This window comes from Laetiporus sulphureus (assembly GCF_001632365.1).
Source record: "Laetiporus sulphureus 93-53 unplaced genomic scaffold LAESUscaffold_15, whole genome shotgun sequence".
In the NCBI taxonomy this organism is placed as follows: Eukaryota; Fungi; Basidiomycota; class Agaricomycetes; order Polyporales; family Laetiporaceae; genus Laetiporus; species Laetiporus sulphureus.
Window position 1 is genome coordinate 9,141 of NW_024468524.1, and position 17,735 is coordinate 26,875.

At 51.3% G+C, this 17,735-nt stretch overlaps 6 protein-coding genes across 6 annotated transcripts; 4 read left to right on the forward strand and 2 right to left on the reverse strand.

Moving 5' to 3' along the window:
• Positions 1–4,952: 4,952 nt before the first annotated feature.
• Positions 4,953–6,461, forward strand: LAESUDRAFT_812038 (uncharacterized protein; the record flags this gene model as incomplete). Its single annotated transcript, XM_040914369.1, has 2 exons — positions 4,953–5,975; positions 6,045–6,461. 2 exons carry the CDS (start codon positions 4,953–4,955, stop codon positions 6,399–6,401), a joined length of 1,380 nt encoding a protein of 459 aa, XP_040765100.1. The 3' UTR covers positions 6,402–6,461.
• LAESUDRAFT_812039 (uncharacterized protein) lies at positions 6,152–8,203 on the reverse strand. The gene is made up of 3 exons (XM_040914370.1): positions 8,140–8,203; positions 6,849–8,078; positions 6,152–6,787 (listed from the first exon to the last, which is right to left on the reverse strand). The coding sequence occupies exons 2-3, from the start codon at positions 7,869–7,871 to the stop codon at positions 6,539–6,541; spliced, it is 1,272 nt and encodes a 423-aa protein (XP_040765101.1). The 5' UTR covers positions 7,872–8,078; positions 8,140–8,203; the 3' UTR covers positions 6,152–6,538.
• Positions 8,204–8,783: 580 nt separating this feature from the next.
• On the forward strand, positions 8,784–9,212 carry LAESUDRAFT_724812 (uncharacterized protein). Its single transcript, XM_040908700.1, has one exon. It carries the CDS (start codon positions 9,003–9,005, stop codon positions 9,192–9,194), a length of 192 nt encoding a protein of 63 aa, XP_040765102.1. The 5' UTR covers positions 8,784–9,002; the 3' UTR covers positions 9,195–9,212.
• Positions 9,213–10,716: 1,504 nt separating this feature from the next.
• On the forward strand, positions 10,717–12,432 carry LAESUDRAFT_812040 (uncharacterized protein; the record flags this gene model as incomplete). Its single annotated transcript, XM_040914371.1, has 6 exons — positions 10,717–10,881; positions 10,930–11,201; positions 11,250–11,681; positions 11,743–11,803; positions 11,856–11,961; positions 12,017–12,432. The coding sequence occupies 6 exons, from the start codon at positions 10,717–10,719 to the stop codon at positions 12,220–12,222; spliced, it is 1,242 nt and encodes a 413-aa protein (XP_040765103.1). The 3' UTR covers positions 12,223–12,432.
• Positions 12,433–13,551: 1,119 nt separating this feature from the next.
• LAESUDRAFT_651414 (uncharacterized protein) lies at positions 13,552–14,001 on the forward strand (the record flags this gene model as incomplete). Its single annotated transcript, XM_040904303.1, has 2 exons — positions 13,552–13,825; positions 13,940–14,001. The coding sequence occupies 2 exons, from the start codon at positions 13,552–13,554 to the stop codon at positions 13,999–14,001; spliced, it is 336 nt and encodes a 111-aa protein (XP_040765104.1).
• A 359-nt stretch (positions 14,002–14,360) lies between these two features.
• Positions 14,361–17,682, reverse strand: LAESUDRAFT_107448 (uncharacterized protein). The gene is made up of 3 exons (XM_040901186.1): positions 16,188–17,682; positions 14,958–16,115; positions 14,361–14,899 (listed from the first exon to the last, which is right to left on the reverse strand). Exons 1-3 carry the CDS (start codon positions 17,635–17,637, stop codon positions 14,484–14,486), a joined length of 3,024 nt encoding a protein of 1,007 aa, XP_040765105.1. The 5' UTR covers positions 17,638–17,682; the 3' UTR covers positions 14,361–14,483.
• Positions 17,683–17,735: the final 53 nt, after the last annotated feature.

Genomic DNA, 17,735 nt, shown 5'->3' on the forward strand with positions numbered 1-17,735 from the left:
GGTGCCACTATCTTGAGTGGCGAATTGGGTGCTTGCTAGCTTGATGGTCCAATGGATTCCTTTCTGGGCAAGTGGCCTGGTGTCACGTGACCAACGCCTGACAACTTCCAAATAGAGCAAGTGGCCAGTGTCACGTGACTGGGTGGCTGAATCATGGGCGCTTGGTGGTCATGTGGTAGACACAGTCATGTCCGTGATGTATGTGGCAGCATTGTGCTGTTTGTCCAAGTATCCACATTGCGAGACCAATATGAAGGTTGGCGTCTGAATAACCACTCAAATGAGGATTTTAATGGTGCAAAAAGAAAGGTGCCACTTAATACTGTGACACAATGGTGATCGGTTTGTGTTGAGTTTCTCAGCCAGCCCGCAGCGCGGCCAGGAGTTCGGGAGTCGCCCGCTCTCTAGAAGATGGCTCCATGGGGCCAAACCGATGGCCCATCCCATTGTAGCCATGCCCTATTATATACACGCGCACTACTACTCTCCCACGCTGGTGGCGCAGGTCGCACCGGGGCCTCTCACATCTGTGCTCCATGCCCAGATTCCAACATGATACACCACCTTCGCATTCGCGGTTACGTTTCAAGATTACATAGTCATCTAGTTTAGATTGATAGCTGCAGCATCAAATTCTGGATGGACATACGAATGCCCTGGCTTCATCATGCAAATCAATTGTCAGTAATTTTTGAACATATGTGCTCCGTCGACTTATATCTCTCCCGCCTCCCTTCTCCCGTCCGTACCCTTCTCAAACTTCCACTGTCATCTTCCGACCTCTACCTCATTCCCATTGAATCCGGCACGCACTAGCAGCACGATTTCAAACTGCTCCACCATCCAGAGGCGTATCGCCACCTGGAGAAGCACCGCCACAAACTCGTTTGACAACTGGGGAGCATCCTCAAGGAGTTCAGTTACAGCTCCGGGATCGATAATCTTAATTTCATGATTGCTGAAAGGAAACCGCAATTCGAGGAAGGAGAGACACAGAGGGCACAGCGTCTTCATCACAGGAGTCTGAAATGACGAACATCAGTCAGGTCGTTGATAAGACTAAATGCTAGTGACTGAAGAGACACTTACCATCCAATGCACGAGACCATTGTCAGCAATAGTTTTCAGTTCTTCAGGACAGAACTCTGAGTGGAGCCTCAGGGCAGATGGCATTCCAAATCTGGCATCCGCATTGTAAGGCTCCAACTATTTATACTATTTACACTCCTGAGGTATAAATAAATAGTATATAGTAAATGGTTATCTATATGTCATATAAACAGTTTATATAAAGTTTATATAGTTTTTTTTGGTCTCATCTTTTGATGGAGTTTTACTCAACTGTGAGCAGCCTGTGTGATTGTTGAGGCCTTGAAGGACCTGTTTGCATCAGCAAGCACATGACAGTGAGCAGAAAACAAACATTCAATATCAACACTTGCACCAGGAATGACAAGGAAATCTTATGTTATATAAGAAATGACAAGAAACTCATGTTCAAAGCCTATATGATGATCAACTGTCAGTGGTGGCTTCTGTCAAACACTATGACTTTCAATTGGCTCACTGTTGTGCTGTCAAATCTAGCAATTGTGCACTCAATAGCCCTATATCATCATAAAACTATGTATACTATATATATACATCTATTTACAATGTACAGGCCCAACTGTAAATAAACAGATATAGTAAACAGTTAAAACTATGTAACATAGTAAATAGATAGAAATGTTGGAGCCTTACCGCATTGCGCATGAGCAAGGCAAGCTGGCGTTGGGGACATCACAGCCTTCCCCCCTCGCACGCAAGGTAATTTCAGCTGCAACTTTGTGATGTGCTTTAACAGGTCGTCAGGCCAGTCTCCGGGCAACCGATCTGTGTGTAGCATGTCCAGATGCTTCCATTGTTCATTTGCGAGCTCATACCACGGCTCCGTTCCTTCCTGGTATCGGCGCATGTACCCATCTTTAAGGTTCCACATTTGCACAGTGTTTACCTCTGGAAAAGCACATACGAATGCCCTGACGGGAAAGATGCACGTGGTGATCACTAGCCGACGCAAACTTGTGGAAGTGCCAGGTTCGATGCCAGTGCAGTCCTCGGCGTCCTCGATGGTCACGTCCTGCAGCTCTAGCGTGTGCAGATGAGGCAAGGAGGTTACAATGACAAGCAGGCTGTGTAAACCTGAGACAACATCGAGAAAGTCTTTGATGCAAAGTGTGTACAGCATTTTCAGCAGATGATTCAGCATATCAGCATAGAATTTGGGCTCCCGCAATTCCACGTGTTGAACAGACTTTGCGCCATGTAGCGCAGCACCTAGGCCCAGGTATCGTCATGCTAATTCGTGCCAGTGCCCAATCGAGAATTTATGAAGATGACTTGCATGCTGTAGCAGCCGCGTCAGCGAGTACACCCAGTCTTCGTAGTCAGGCTCCTGTTCTCGATAGCACTCTAGCGATTCATTCCGAATCGTGAGAGAACGCAGATAGGTGGCCCGTATGTGGGTGGTGTCAGCAAGGACGAACTCGACGAATGAGATGAACCTCCGAAAGTCGAAAATCTGTGGGCTGTGAGAGTACAATGCGTAGCTCAGTCCAATCTCCCTGAAGTCGTGGCAGGTCACAGAGAGACTGAGAACATCTTGCTTCGAAAGATTGTCCACTATCTGTTGAATCGTTTCGGCAGCAAGATGGTTGAATGACATATTGTCGGTCGAGACAGAGCGTGAGTAGATGGCGTGATGATGCATCATCGAGCACCTTCGTGGGGGTTTAAGTAATGGATCAGCAAGACTGAGAGCAGTGGCTGTGGCTAAACAATGAGGCATATTGGAACTCAGCGGCCAGCCTTGGTGGCTGGTCAGTGCCACACAGGATGAACTGCATGATCCACGTGGTACTCTTTTGTGCATTCGAATCCCAGCATTTTGCGCCATTATAAACACGTGTCCTGAGAGTTTTCCTGCTGAATATTATGGTCAGCTCTATTTACTTATGATCGTACTTCAAGCGGGTATACTTGTGTAAGTCAAAGGCTCATTGCTACATGAGGCCCCGTCTCCCATTCCACAGTGTCTGATAAGAGAGGAGCCATTCACATCGTCCGATGTCGACCACGACTACCTGGTAGCGAAGACTGGTACTAGCATCAAATGCTGGAGCAAACAACAGAGACGCAACCGAGCCTTTGTCAGAACAAGTGTGTTCTTCCGAAGGAAGAAAATCGATTGCGACTCAAAGCCTTCAGTGTTTATGGTTGGAGATCTCTGTAATGTGATGAAGAAGAAGTTATCTATCACTCACCTTCACGAGCATCATATGGTTTTCGCTTCGAATTCGCAATTCAGTGCATGCCCAAAACCTCCTTTGCATAGATTTCTGATGTGAAACAGCACAGACTCATTCATAACGGAACAGATATCATCGAAAGCGTGTTACAGAGCGCATTGCGTGCCTTCGAAATGGCAACTTTGCGAGATGTAACGTCACGTGGTCTGCGACTCTCATCATAAAGCGTCCAAATTGCGGACAAAGAGGATGCATTGAAGTTAGCCAGTGAAGGAGTGCAATGCGGTACGTACTTGCATCAAGATTCAAGAAGCCAGAATTTATAAGGGAATCCGTGAGTGATCCCAGAAATGACAGAGCTCTCAGGCTCAGAGCATCACTCCGTCTACCTATAGAAGATGGGACATGCCCAGCGAGTGGCTGAGGAGAGGAGGCCATCCAGTTTCTATCATGTACTCAACCGAGCTCAAGATATGTACGTAGTACAATCAAATCCTGCCCTGCATGCAGCGGCGCTCGTCAAATGATTACATAAGAATCTCATGCAGAGTCACTATAGGCTAGTCGCCCCCCCGAACCCCTTCCGCCGCATCCCGCTAGGTATCGCCCCATCCACCCACCCCTCCAATTGTGGAACTACAATGTCCGGTGAGTGGCATTTCTATTGTTTGCGCCCGTCTGGTTCTTAAGTTATATTAGACTCGGTCAAACATCTTACTAGGATCTTCTCGTCTCCGGATTCCTGTCTGCTCAGTTGCAGGAGGCTTTATGGATCGTGCAGTCAGCCATCGGCACCCTTTGTTGTAGCATCGTTTATGCACATGCGGTGACATTATGCCAGCTGTACATTCGGTGCTCAACTTTTGCTGCTAGTCACCAGAATATCACGTTGGAGACGGTCGGACGATATGTATAATCGGTGTAACAGCGGGAAGATAGGCTTAATACAACAGATCACATCTGAAAGGCGATGGAACATGATCATGGTATGTCCTGGATTCTGTCCCTCAAATTACGCGTATCACGCTGCTTAAGCGAACACAGATGGAGATGCTTAAGTAAGTCGTCAAAGCTACGCGCATTCCAAACAGGTGGCCCTTTGCTAGTTCTGATTCTTGTCGTATGCCGATGCCATCAGCGAGGAACTTGACACAACCGAACATTGTCTTTACGATGAGAGAATATCCTAGGAAGATATATACGAGAAGCTTAAGTACTGGACCATTTAGTTATAAAGCTTTTGAAAGATGCTTATGTTCATAGCTGTCTACGACACTGTGGCATCGAAGATAAGCGTCTATGCCTATCCCAATGTCCCTCCTCTTGTGTCCTTAACGATCCGTAACTCGTATGCTTACCTTATAGGCTCCAGTCTCTGTTTTGTCAAGCTGCGCATCGTGGCCTGTTCTTTCTCAGGCCACGATCTCGGACAGCCCTGGTGATGCCGGCGCGCCACTCACTGGCTTGTGGGAAGGGGGGTTTCTAACAATTGACTTGATCTGTACATGTGGCCCCGGGCCACACAGATCGCTGGCCAGCGTCTCTCGCTTACTGAAAATTCTACTTATAATCGCCGTGAAGCCACTTGGCAATCCATCGATCCGTCCTCCCAACACATAGTCGCGCCACCGCTCTTCAAAGTACATCGCGGACTGTGACGTTATGTTTTTCACAAGACTCAGCGGTGACTGCGTCCAACAAATAGCAGATGGTCTCGACAGCCGTGACGCTCTCAGCCTCTCTTTAAGCTGCCGCGCTTTAAGGGACATCGGATTGCGCTCAGCGCTACGTTCGTACGGCCCACGCAAGTTCAATCCTCCCAAGTTTGTAGCGTTCGTCAAGTTCTTCCTCTCCGGCCCTCGAAATGGCTTCGCGAGTTCACTCCGCTCGCTCGCCCTCCGGAACTACACGCTCCCACAAGCTGTCGATGAAGAGTGGGTACGCGCCTTGATCCAACTGCTCGAAGGGGTGACGCTGCTCCGGGATTTATCGTTGTGCCACTGGGATGATCTCGTGAAGCATTACTCTGCGCTGGGCACTGCACTTCGTAATAGTTCTTCTATCGGATGGATAGAGCTGCGCAAGATTAAGTCGATTACGGGATCGCTGCTCGACCTCCCGGCTTCGCTGCACACGCTGTGCCTCACTGATGTGTTCACGGATTACGAAGGTCTGCACGCGCTGCTCTCTGCCGCAGCTTCCCTTCCTCGTTTGCACACTGTCGAGCTGCACAGGGTGCGCGCAAGGCATTTCGAATTCGACTGCTTCTCTGATGACCCTCCCGTAGCTACGACTGTGCGCCGATTTGTCCTCTACAGTTGCGAGCTTCCTTTCATCGTGCTCGTGCGTGCGTTTCCAAAGGTGAGCCATGTGGCGATTTGGGACTCGGGCGATCTATACTTGGCCGACGAAGGGGTTGACGTGGTGTCTTCATACGCTGACCCTCGCTGGGGGCACCTTGAGGACTTATTCATGAACTCATCATTCGCAGAGCCGATATTGGACGTGGTGAGCTCCGTGAGAAGTCTGGAGGTGGACTTTGAATGTTCAGCGTGGGAGGCTAGTGGCGAAGTGCCAATTGCTCCCGTTATTGAGAGTGTAGATGAGCATCCATGGCTTGGGTGGCTCGGTCCCAAGCACTACGCGGATATGATTGCCGTTGAAGAAAACCCGGAGCGATCGATAGTGAGTGCTCGACCACCAATTCGAATAACAATATCTTTAGGTAAATTGACTACTCATGGATCGATTTAGGCTTCTGCGATATCAGCTCTGCTTCCGCTTCATATTACCCGCCTCGACCTCCGTTTTGTCTACAGGTCTCCGTTTTCTGGTGAAGATGATTTTCATCCCGTCTCCACCGCAGCAATCGAAAACAGGCCAAAGACGTATCATTGGCCAGAGGGTTATGTTGCGACGCTGCTCGGCGCTGCGAAGGCGCTCCATGAGTTGGAATGGATTGGAGTGTCGGTGTCGAGGGATGTTGGAGTCAAAGTACAACGACAGTGGAGACTTCAGAATGGGGAATTGCGGGAGACAACAGATAGGCAAGATGATGGGTTGAGATGGCGACCGAAAGGAAAATTGGAGGAACTGGACGAGTCCATGTAGAGGGTGAATCGAAGCAGATTAGAATTTTACTGTGTCATCTTTACATCATCTTATCGCTTTACGGAGAACACACGAGGGGAACTGTTGCAGTAGGAGAGGTTTATCTAAGCTCGAGAATAATCCCCTTGTCCATTGCCCTAAAGCCTCCACGATCTTCGTTCTATCTCGCCCATCTCTCCTCCATTCACCAGCAACTCGACCGTCTGCAGTGTCGGGAGCATCCTTGCTGCACATATCAGTCCTGTAAAATATCTTTCCGATAACCGGGGAGTCTCAGTCGAATTACTCTTTGAAGTGCCGCGGACAGGACGTTCAGTATCGGACGGAGCAAAGTGGAATTGGAGGTGAGAGATATTGAGCTTGGCGATGGTCTGTACAGCGGGAACCTAGAGTGGCATTCACGTCGGTACGCCATAGGGAGAGAACATGAACGCACAGAGCACTCACCATCCACTGCTGACAATCCCGCTCAGGATAGACTCGCGAAGCATAATTGTAATAATCCGGACAAAGCTGCCAAACCTTCACCACACTGGCAGATGGACTCCCCGGGATCGTCCCGGGATAAGGAAAGTCGAGCCTCAGATCCTTCACGCATGTTGCCACCTCCCCTATCAAGTCTGCAAACCACGCATCCGTTTGTATAGATTCTAAATACTCCCAACGCGCCGCCGGGAGTGAGGGCCCGGTAGACTCATGCATGTCGAGCAAAAGAATGTCGCGGAGGTGAAGCAGCGTTGCGCTTCGAACGTTCGGGAACGTGCGCACAAATGGGATAATCGGCATGCAGCACCAGCCAACCACGAGCCTACGGACGCTCAAAGAGATGTGGGGCACGCCAAATGACATATCGACATTCGCTGCGACAGATACGTCCTTCAATTCCAGGGTATGCAGATGGGGAAGGGATGCGATGATGGCGAGGAGTGATGGAAGATAGCCGACGTCTGGCACGTGTGTCTGGGCGAGACAAAGGGTGTGCAGAGAGCTGGGAAAGTGATGCAGCGAGATCGGCGCGTTCGCCCTTAATATCATCCCATGCAATTCTATGCGTTCAAGAGAGCGTGCGTTGCTGAGTGCAGTACCTATAGCGGGGCACCACACAGAAATCTTCTGCCAGTAGCATATCGAGAACTCGCGTAGGGAGGTGGCGTCCTGTAGCAGCCGAATCAAGGCCTGTGCCCACTCTGCACGAAAACTGCACGAGTGGAATATAATCGGATTGTACAGCTTGAGCGAGCGCAAGTATGTCGCGCGCTTGGAATCGGAGGAGTGCTTGGAAAGAACGCATTCCGCGAACGCAATGAACTTGTCAAACTTGTAACACGGGGCCGCGTATTTGCGCAGTGCGGAACGCAGCCCAATGGCCCTGAGTGTGGTGCACGTCGCAGAGAGATTTATCGCATCTTCGCTTGAGAGGTCGTCCGCGATCTGTTGGATGGTTTCGTTGGCGAGGTGATTGAAGGACATGTTCGCATTCGCAGTATAGCGGATCGGGACCACAACGACAATGTAGCGAGCAATGTTGGAGAGAATTTAAGTGAGCGAAAAGAGGCCTGTGAGACCAGGGACGGAGGCCATCTATATAAATTTGTGAACGAGTGGCCAAGTTTAAACTCAGCGGCAAGGCCAGTGGCACGTCGGGGCCACACAGGTCGGACCGCCTAGTGGTCGGTCCTAACGGATTTATTGTCAATTGATCATGACCAACTGAAAGATGTGCATAGCCTGTACCTACCTGTGATCTTCTGGTCCTCCACATGCGTGCACATATGTGGAAATGAAACTCGTACGTACATATACAACCGGCCAGGTACGCGCGCCATGACCGCAGCTTACGTTGATGTCCGTTCTATCATGCATCGCAGTCGAATTTTAAGTCATCCTCACCCCAGATGATCGTCTAAGTATACATGACGTCCTGATCCCTGTGGGTTCGTCCGCTATGCGGCAGAGAGTAGAAGATGTCCTAGAAGCCACGATCGGCAGGGATGCAGACGTCAAAGACTCGTCCGTGCGTGCCACGTGGTCGGATTTCTTGAAATGCTTTGGAAGAAACGGAGAAAGCTGCACAGATTCTGGGAATGTAGACATCAGAGTCTCGCTCGAAGATGCTCATGCCCGGCCATATGTCAGTTCAGCAACGGGAGCAGGCTGGTCAAGAGCACCTCAGCGGCTTGAGGGCATTGAAATATTGCCTGTTCAATATTTGCATGGGCTGGTAATTTCAGAGGTTAGAAAATATGGGTCAGTACTGTGCAGGTAGACTTCGTATAAAAACAAAGATGACCGTCGAAACCTGAGACGAGCGCTATCGTGTCCTGTGCCGATCAGCAACACCAAGTTCAAGGCGCCTATCTCCGCCTACAGCACCGTCTCTCACTGCCACAAGCGATCCACAAGCAATTCTCGAAGGACATCGATTGGTGCTGCCTACGTGCGATCAATGGCGCACGTCCCTGACATGTCTGCACTCCGATACTCTCCAAATTATTATCGATAACGTTTCAGTCTAGGACGCGCCCTCAGAGTCCCGACAGTTTCGCTTCATCTAAGTTATCTGCATTCTATGACTTCGTCTTTGCCGAACCCAGTGTGAGAATGACCTACATTCGCTCCGTGAAGCTCGAGGAGCCGATCCACTACTCCCCGTTTGATTATGATTCGCCTGTCGCCACCACGATGTGGACAAGTTCTTTGGCTCGCCTCCCTAGAAGAGCCCCTGCTCTGCGATCGCCATCGCTGCACCGCCTGGACACCATGATTGCTCGTCACCCGCACCTCGCCCATTGAGCTCCGCGACGCTCCTGCTGTGCAACACATCAATCTGAGATACTCAACTTCGCAATCGCTTCGATATCTACCAAACGATCTACACACATTGTGCCTGGGTGATATCGTAGTACGAGAGAGCCCAGAACTCGGTGCTTCCCTTGCTATTCTCTGTCACCTCATCGCTTCCTTGTCTCCATACTCTTGAATTGCGCGTCGTCGCACTTTCACCACATGTTCAAGTAGACATCCCAGCCGATCCTCAACATGCATCCTTGACTGAGAAACGCCTCGTCTTTTCCTCGTTCTCTGCCTATGTAACTTGCCCGTCACATCGTTCGTCCGCGCATTCCCCGAAGTAGCGACACTGGAGGTCCATTGGCAGGAGATGGTACACACAGACAGCTGGTTTGGAGCCTGCTGTGGCTACGTTGCTTGGCGTATTTCTCATCTGAAATTGGACATCGTGCACTATAGAAATCCGACTCGCGCAGTGCTCGCCCACGAATGCCCTAATGCCTCAAAATGCGGATAGAACAATGGTGGATCTCTTTGCAGAATCATGTACGCACTCCGGTCGTGCTAAAATGGTTGCCACTTTGCGCCAACTCGAACCAACTATGACTCGATGCATAGCACCTTGCAACCCGATAATTTACACCCCATTACGTACGTAAAATCAATCTTCGGGCAGAGGATAGCTCCAGTGACACGGGTCAAGACGTACAATATGGGAGAATGTTGTCGCTACCCTGCCAATGGTGAACAGCTGAGTCTATGAAGTGTCACGGCAACGTTTGGATCATGCAGTTGACGTCTACCAGGGACATCGCAATGCAGTACGGTGCAACGGTATTCATCTTCGATCCTCTTTGCCGACGACACCGATGATGCCGTCATTCTTGCGGAATGATTCCACAGCGGCAAAGTTCACCGCGTACAGTCCTTGATCAGGCGCCGCTTATTGTTATTGTGCGCGTGCACTCGTTCATAGGGGCCCGCTAACTTAGCTATACTTATGACCTCTTTGCTGAAGCGATAGCAGCGTTAAAAGCGCAAATGGCATCACTGGCGCCTCCGGCAAAGTTTAAAGTGAGTGATGCGATGCAGCTTGTGTTGTTGATTGATCGATCAACTACGTCTTTGACCACTGTTTTGCATTCCAGTCTTCTATGGTCGGTGTGCTAAAGTGCGGATTACACATGGTGCTCTGCTTCAAACACTTGAGTTGCCAGTGGCACGAGGTACTGCTCACGTTGGACTGGCCCATGTTTTGGCATTTGCGCACAAGCAGCGGATGAGAATTTGCGACACAGCATAGGTCGGCATGTCAGTTTCATCAGCTCGATTGACGACGCCATCAAAGAATGGACGTCGTGGACACCCACGTCTACCTGCTTTCGCAAGGCTTGGGACACCCCCGTGAATGCATACAAATCTGTTCGAGGACAACTTTCGTTCTTTTGTCACCTGCTAGCCTTGTCGCCGCGAGACGGTGCTTCCTTTCTTCTCTTAGCTTATCCACACAGTTTCATTTCGAGTCATGACGTCGGGACTCCCTCAGCCTTATAATCTCTCCTTTACGGATCAGTATCCCTTACTACAGTACTATCGTGCAAGAGACGGTCCCATCGGCACGGATTGGAACCTGTCATATACAGGATGTGAACAGAGTGCATGGAGTACCACGAACGACTGGGCCAACGGGGTACGTAAATTGAACATGCACCTGGGTTCTCATTAACTTGGCAGACAGACAAGCGTGCACAGCACAACGGCCCCCGATAATGCCGTGTCGCTCATGTGGGTTGGTACTGCTGTGTGGCTGTACGGCCAAGGAGGCAGAGGAAACTATACGGTCCAGGTCGACGACGGCGCTGCGATCCTTGGTTTGGGCAGCGATGACGAAGGGTTGCTCTTCAGCCAGATAGGCATGGAATACGGCTCGCACACGGTTAATCTTGCGCTGGTTGCAGGCGAACTCGCCTTCACCGGCGGAATCGTCACCGTCGGTATGGGCGTCGAGGGGTGAGACATCTCCCGAATGCATGCGGCACGTTGCTCAAATGCGTGCAGCGTAGCTATGGTCGTCGGAAACCTCTCCGCTACAGAAACCAATTCAGCTGGAGCACTCACTGTGAACTCGTTCTACAACACCAAGGGTGACGGCTGGACCATGTCAGATTCTTTCTTCTACCCGCGCTTGGTCACTTCTACTCCAAATGCATCGGTGACGTTCGCCCTCTTTGATCCTGTTGCATTCGCAATATATGGTAGCGTCGATGATACCGCGGGACAGTTCAGTATCTCGACAGAACCTCCCCTTGCGTACCCAGGCAACAACGTCCAATACGGCAATGCCTATTCTCACTGGCGTGCCTTCGATCAGCTGAAAGCCTTCATTACCGCCTTTGACAGTTCAACAAGCTATAACTTGACAATAACTAATACCGCGTCAAATGCAACCCTGGATCTTACCAAAGTCACGATATATAGCGCATCTGAGATGTACGTGCTTTTCTGATGCTCATGCTCTGTTTTCGTCCACCGATGGGGGAATATGCTTCAGACTTTCACCTATCTCGAGTCCCTCGAGGTCCCTAGACAAGGGCGATATCGCGGGGATCATTGTATGTCTTTTGCGCAACGTCGTAATAATGAGACTGAACACATCCTTAATAGCTCGGATGCGTATTTGGAATGGTCCTGCTCCTTTCGTTGATCATTTGTGTTCTCAGAAGATATAGAGATGGCTGGAAATCCGTGCCACTGGAGCCTATTACACCGTGTAAGGTTCCTTTCATGTTGGATCGTTTTCTTCCACGCTGATGATCAATGCCCAGATGACCTCATCGCCATGGATCAGGAGAGGCAAATGCGAGAGACTGACAATCGCCTGTCGAACAGCGTCGAGGGCGTGGAGCCTTGTCGAGGAGCCGGTGTCTGTCTCGTAATAGACGAGCCTCCAAGAAGCGGCGTGACATCCCCTCCGCCTTATCAGTCGGAATGGGGCGGCAGCATCAGACGAATACTTCCTAGGAAATCGTGAAGAGGTCTACAGTCAGGTTTGTGTACTTCGGCATCGAGCATCTGCATCCTAGCTCGTGCCGTATCAACCATGCTGCGCGATGCAATGGCCCCCATTTCTGACGCGCATACATCGATCATCAGGAGGAAATACTTTGGGGTTGTTTCTTTACTTGTTTTCAGCATGTTGAAAGCTTGTGCTCGGAAGGTATCGATAGATTAGAACCGGCTGGGCCAGACAGGATCATAACCGAGTGTGCATCTATTTTGAGACAGCTGCAGGGGAGACACGACGGAAACGTGTGCATTTCCGTGTTCGCAAACCTTGTGAGAATCTTCTATCTGTTAGAGATCGTACCGATATACGGAGATATTTCGCGAAGTCGAGCAGGAGAGACACACCTGCACAGCCTGCACAGATTTATTTTTCCACGGGAAACCTGATGAAAAAATGGTGAAAATATCTTAAGCCTGGATATGGAAATAGTATGGAAATCAGGTGGAAACAATTGAATTATGTTACAATTGCTTCACCAAAACATATCGGTATCACATATTTTTGGACTGAAATATCTTCCTTTGGGAAATAGCTTCACTATTGCTGATACGTTTCAGTAAAACAATCGTAACATAATTTAATTGTCTCCGCCCAATTTCCATACTATTTCCATATCCAGACATAAGATATTTTCACCATTTTTGCATCAGGTTTCCCGTGGAAAAATAAATCTATGCAGGCTGTGCTGGCAATGCCGGTCGTGCAGATTTCGATGCCCATATGGTTAGGCTGTGGCGGATACATGCGGTCAAAGGATCTCAGCGGGGAATTTATTAGCTGCAAGAGACTAACGGAGCATCCATGATTCGATTGTGTGTATCATGGATGATCCAACATGCATATGATCCGGGTTCCATATTGATACCGTTCATTAGATGGCATGATAGCCGTATAATGAAGGTTGTATGTGATTCATAGTAGCAGACTGAGAACTTCAAGCTAGTTAGCGTCCTTGTCAATGGCTCTCAACGGTTCCCTGTCTGTCAACGATGAGCTTTCACTTGCAATCCAGCATGGGAACAATGAGGCCGCAGAGCTTGAGAATATGGAAAAAGGTCAGGTAGACACATTGCAGAGACGCCGAGTACACCTTCGACCGCGTGCTGCTAGACACGGCTCTCATCTCCGCCACGGCCTCGTCACACGTGTCCTGCTCATCTCTCGTCCGCTGTCCCTTATAAGACCTCCATTGCGTCAATACGCAGGTGCGTGGTTGCATCTATCCATCTGCGTTCGTCCCCAGATATCTCAACATCATCATCACCCTCGCAGTGACTCCCCTTCATCATCATAATGGCCGAGAAACTCGACGCGCCTACCTCTTCCACTGATGCCGCCTCGGGGCCCAAAGAGGGCAACCTCGCCGGCGGGCCCAAGGCCATCATCAAGAACGTCGACATGAGCGAGGAGATGCAGCAGGAGAGCGTCGACATTGCGTCGGCTGCGCTCGAGAAGTACAATATCGAAAAGGACATCGCTGCACAGATCAAGAAGGAGTTCGACCGACGCCATGGGCCGACATGGCACGTCGTCGTCGGGAAGAACTTTGGCAGCTACGTGACACACGGTGAGCACGTCGTTCCCCTCGAGTACCACCCCCCCACCTCTCGCGACGCGTCCTGACGCGCCACCTGTGATCTGTTGTACCATCCTGCCATTACTCACTTGGTTCGCTCAACAGAGACAAAGCACTTTATCTATTTCTACATCGGTTCTCTCGCCATTCTCATCTGGAAGTCATGAAGACCCCATCCGGACGCTTCGCATGCGTGCCGCTGCGATGGCCTGGGTGACCGAGGAAGGGATGGGACGAAATGTGAGGCGATCTAGGTGAACGGGTTGCAGCAATGATACCACCCTCCTCTTCTGATGTAACTGCACATGCGTTCCGAGCCATGGTCCCGTAGTCGACTGTTCTCTTGATTCGCTTTCAATGCTCTGCTGACTGTCCCCCACGTCCGTGACGCGCTCAATATTCATTTGGCATGTTGGCCTCTCGTGCTCAGCGAGACGGTGTAGTCAACCCGACAGTGATCAAGATATCCGGAGGCAACGAAGGGAATGCTACATCAAACGCATTCTATACAGTGTGATCAACTTTGTTCAGCTAGTAGTACAATGACAATCTAGGCACATCTAGAGATACAACAGGGCTATTGCTACATCACGTCCGAACAGTCTAAAGATCGGAGAAATAATTCGAGATATAACACACGCGAGAGGGCTTAGCTCCTCTCAACAATCTGTATGATCACCCGTCCAACACACTTGTCCCCATCCCGCTCATAAATACCAATATTCAGCTCGCCCGTATCCCGCGCCGTCGGGACGCCCCAAAACTCCACCACGCGCTTCTCCACCCGCGCACCCGACGTCCCCGGCACCGTGTTCAGATCCGACTTGACGAACTTCGGCAGCGGCTTGCCCGACATGAGCCGCGCCTCGAGCATCTTAGGCTTCCGCTGAGTCGTCCCGTTGAGCGGGCTGCCGGCGCTGTATGATACAGGCACGCGGAACTTGAACTGCTCTCCACTGCGTGCGAGCATACGCGGTACGATGGGGATCTTCCCGCTTGGGCTATACGCGATCTCCTGACCATGAGTTGACAGTTCTACGGAGAATGAACCCGAAGGCGAGCGCGCTGAGAGACAGTCATCAACAACGAGTAGCAAGGACCTGGAGAGAGATCGAAGACGCACCGGAAGAGGCAGCACTGTGCAATTCATCGCCGATTGATCGTGCGTACGGACTAGCAGGATGACCCTGGCGCGGGCTCTTCTCCACGTCATCGTTCACGGTCTTACGCTCAATACCAGCAGCATTCCTGAAAACCTTGGCCACCTGACTGACAACGCGCTTCGTCCGCGCGCCTCCAGTGGCAGTCTGCACCGCACCGCCAATCGGGGCGTCGGGATCCGCGGTAACCGCGCCTGATGGGAGCTTGGGTACCGGTACGCGGCTCGAGCTGGTAAACGGCACCAAACGCGGCCGACCAGAGTCAAACCCTCTCTCGCTGTTGCGCGGGGAGCTGACTGACATCCCGCTCCGCACGCTCGTGGCACGCGCCGCGCGCTGCACGATAGCCTCCGCCTCGTGAGTCTTCGAGGATGAGTTAGACGTAAGGGACGACGAAGCTGAGGCTCCAGAATCGGCAGAGCGTCTTTGGTTGCTTTTGCCGGCGAGATGAGCTTGCGGGGGCGTCTCCAGTTCTTTTGCACCCTTCGGAGGTCCAAAATCGGCCCTCCGGCGAGGGATTGAGCGTTCTCCAGTTGACGATGATGGAGAGTCAGCAAGGCTAGATAAACCACTAGGACCATAGTGACTGAGGCCCATATCTTCGAACGGCAGAGGTACTGCACTAGGTACCATTGGCGGCCCCAAAGAGCTCTGACCGAACGTGAACGGCAAGCCCTCGACAGGTACGCCCGTCATCGCGCTCACGCGGTGGTCGCTCGTCATAATCAAGGTAGGCTTCGAGATGACCGGACGCCGCTGCTTTCCCAGGCTACGTTTGTACTTGTCGCTCACGATGCGTGCGGTGGACTTGATCTTGCCGAGGAATTCGCCCTTGCGCATGAACCCGGGGCTTTGAGGACTCCTCGCACTGAGTATTGAACGAGGATGTGACAGCGTCCGCGAAAGAACCTGTTGCAATGAGAAGCCTAGCCCTTCCCTGTTAGTCGTGGGTGCCGCCTCCTTGGTAGTGTCGTACTCTGTCTTTGGCCCTTCGGTGACCCTGCCGTCAACCTCGATGCCGATGCCGTACCATTTCATCTCTTCTGTAGTCCACGCACGTGTTCCTTCTTCCCCAGTAACAGCCGTATCCGGTACGCGAGCGTAGCGTCGCATAAGAGCCACTGCAAATGCAAGACCAAACAGACCAGTCAAGATACCGAAGCCAATCTTGACACCTAGGAGCAGCTTCGCACGAACAGCAGCTGAGAGGCCTCCTCCCGTTTGCTGATGAGCATAGTCCGAGTTCGACAGGGAAACGGGGAGACTGATGTGAGACGTTGAGTGCGTGACGTGAGAATAGGCAGTGAATGTGACGGTTATGTGTGAATAGCTCGCCGACACGTTCGAAGGGATGGTGCCAGTGAGTTGCGACGAGCTCGGATCGAAGGAGAGATACGCGCTCGCCGAAGCAGGGTCGAACGCCGCAGTCAAGTTGACATCTCCATTCCCAGTACCCAGGTCCGAGCTATTGGAGAAGTACCGCGCAAGATCGAACTGTACGTTCTGACCAGGAAGCACGAGGAGAGGTTGACCCGTAGCTGCCGTGAAGTAAGATGGCACGAAGTCCACGGAGACATTGGTTTGGATGCTTTGATGGATCGATGCTGTCAACGTTACCGGCAAGACAGGTCCATCATCGATGTCGTTCGAATCGTTCGGGGCTGTTCCACTCAGTGTTCTCGTCCCAGAGTCATACTTGATCCAGCCGTTTGTTCTTGAGGTGTCGATGTTCAGAGATATAATGTCCGATGGTTGGACGGGCTTTCCATCCAGAAGCACACCAGCAAAGTCATCCGGCGAGGTCAGAGTAAAATTGAACGCATCGCCAGAAGTCACGTTGATGGTAGGCAGGGAGAGCGTCGTCATCGACAACTCATGATCAGCTACGACGATGTCAAAGGAGACAGAGCCGGCAGAGTAGCCCTCTTGATCCGATGCGTACATGGAAAGAGACACTGTCGGTGGACTAGACGAGTTGTCAGCTAGCGGAGTGACGCCGTCGAAAGTGAGTACGTCCGGATTGAACACCATCCAATACGGAAGAGGAGAACCATCAGCGCGCAGACCTGCATAGTAAACATCTCCATCTGAGACAAACGTGTCCGCGAGAAAACCAATGCTGAACGACCAGCTCGGCGGTATACGCAGAGTCGGACGAGAAGTGTTCAGGGCCGAGTTTTGTGAGAGAAGGAAGACCGACGAGAGAGACGGGTTAGTGGCATAAAACTGCTGGGCGACCGGTATTTTCAGCTGGGGAGGAGCATACGACGTCACGCACAGCGTCATGGACGACGAAGCAGAGTCAGAGGTCGCAGGATCGGTCGCAGTCACACGGACACCAGGGGTGCCTTCGTCGTCGGACGAGGGCGTGCCAGAGAAAGTCAAGGTCGAGTTGTCGAAGGACAGCCATGCCGGCAGAGTGGATGTCGTATACTGCAGCGAGCTATTCTGCGACGAGACAAATGTATCGCGCAGGAAAGACCAAGAGTAGGACTGGTTGACGCGGGCAATGAGAGGAAGTTGGTCCGAGAGAGGGAACTGTACAGAGACGTTGGAGGCAGTAGCGCGAACGGCAGAAAGAACGAGGCATAAAAGAATGACAAGCATAGTGATGGGATGGGTTGGCAGAAACAGCGGGCCCATTCTCAAGTCGACCAGCGACCTCACTATCGAGTACGACGAGGAGGCGGAAAGGAACGACGAGGAAGACGATGCCGGCGGCACGACGAGCAACGCGCAGA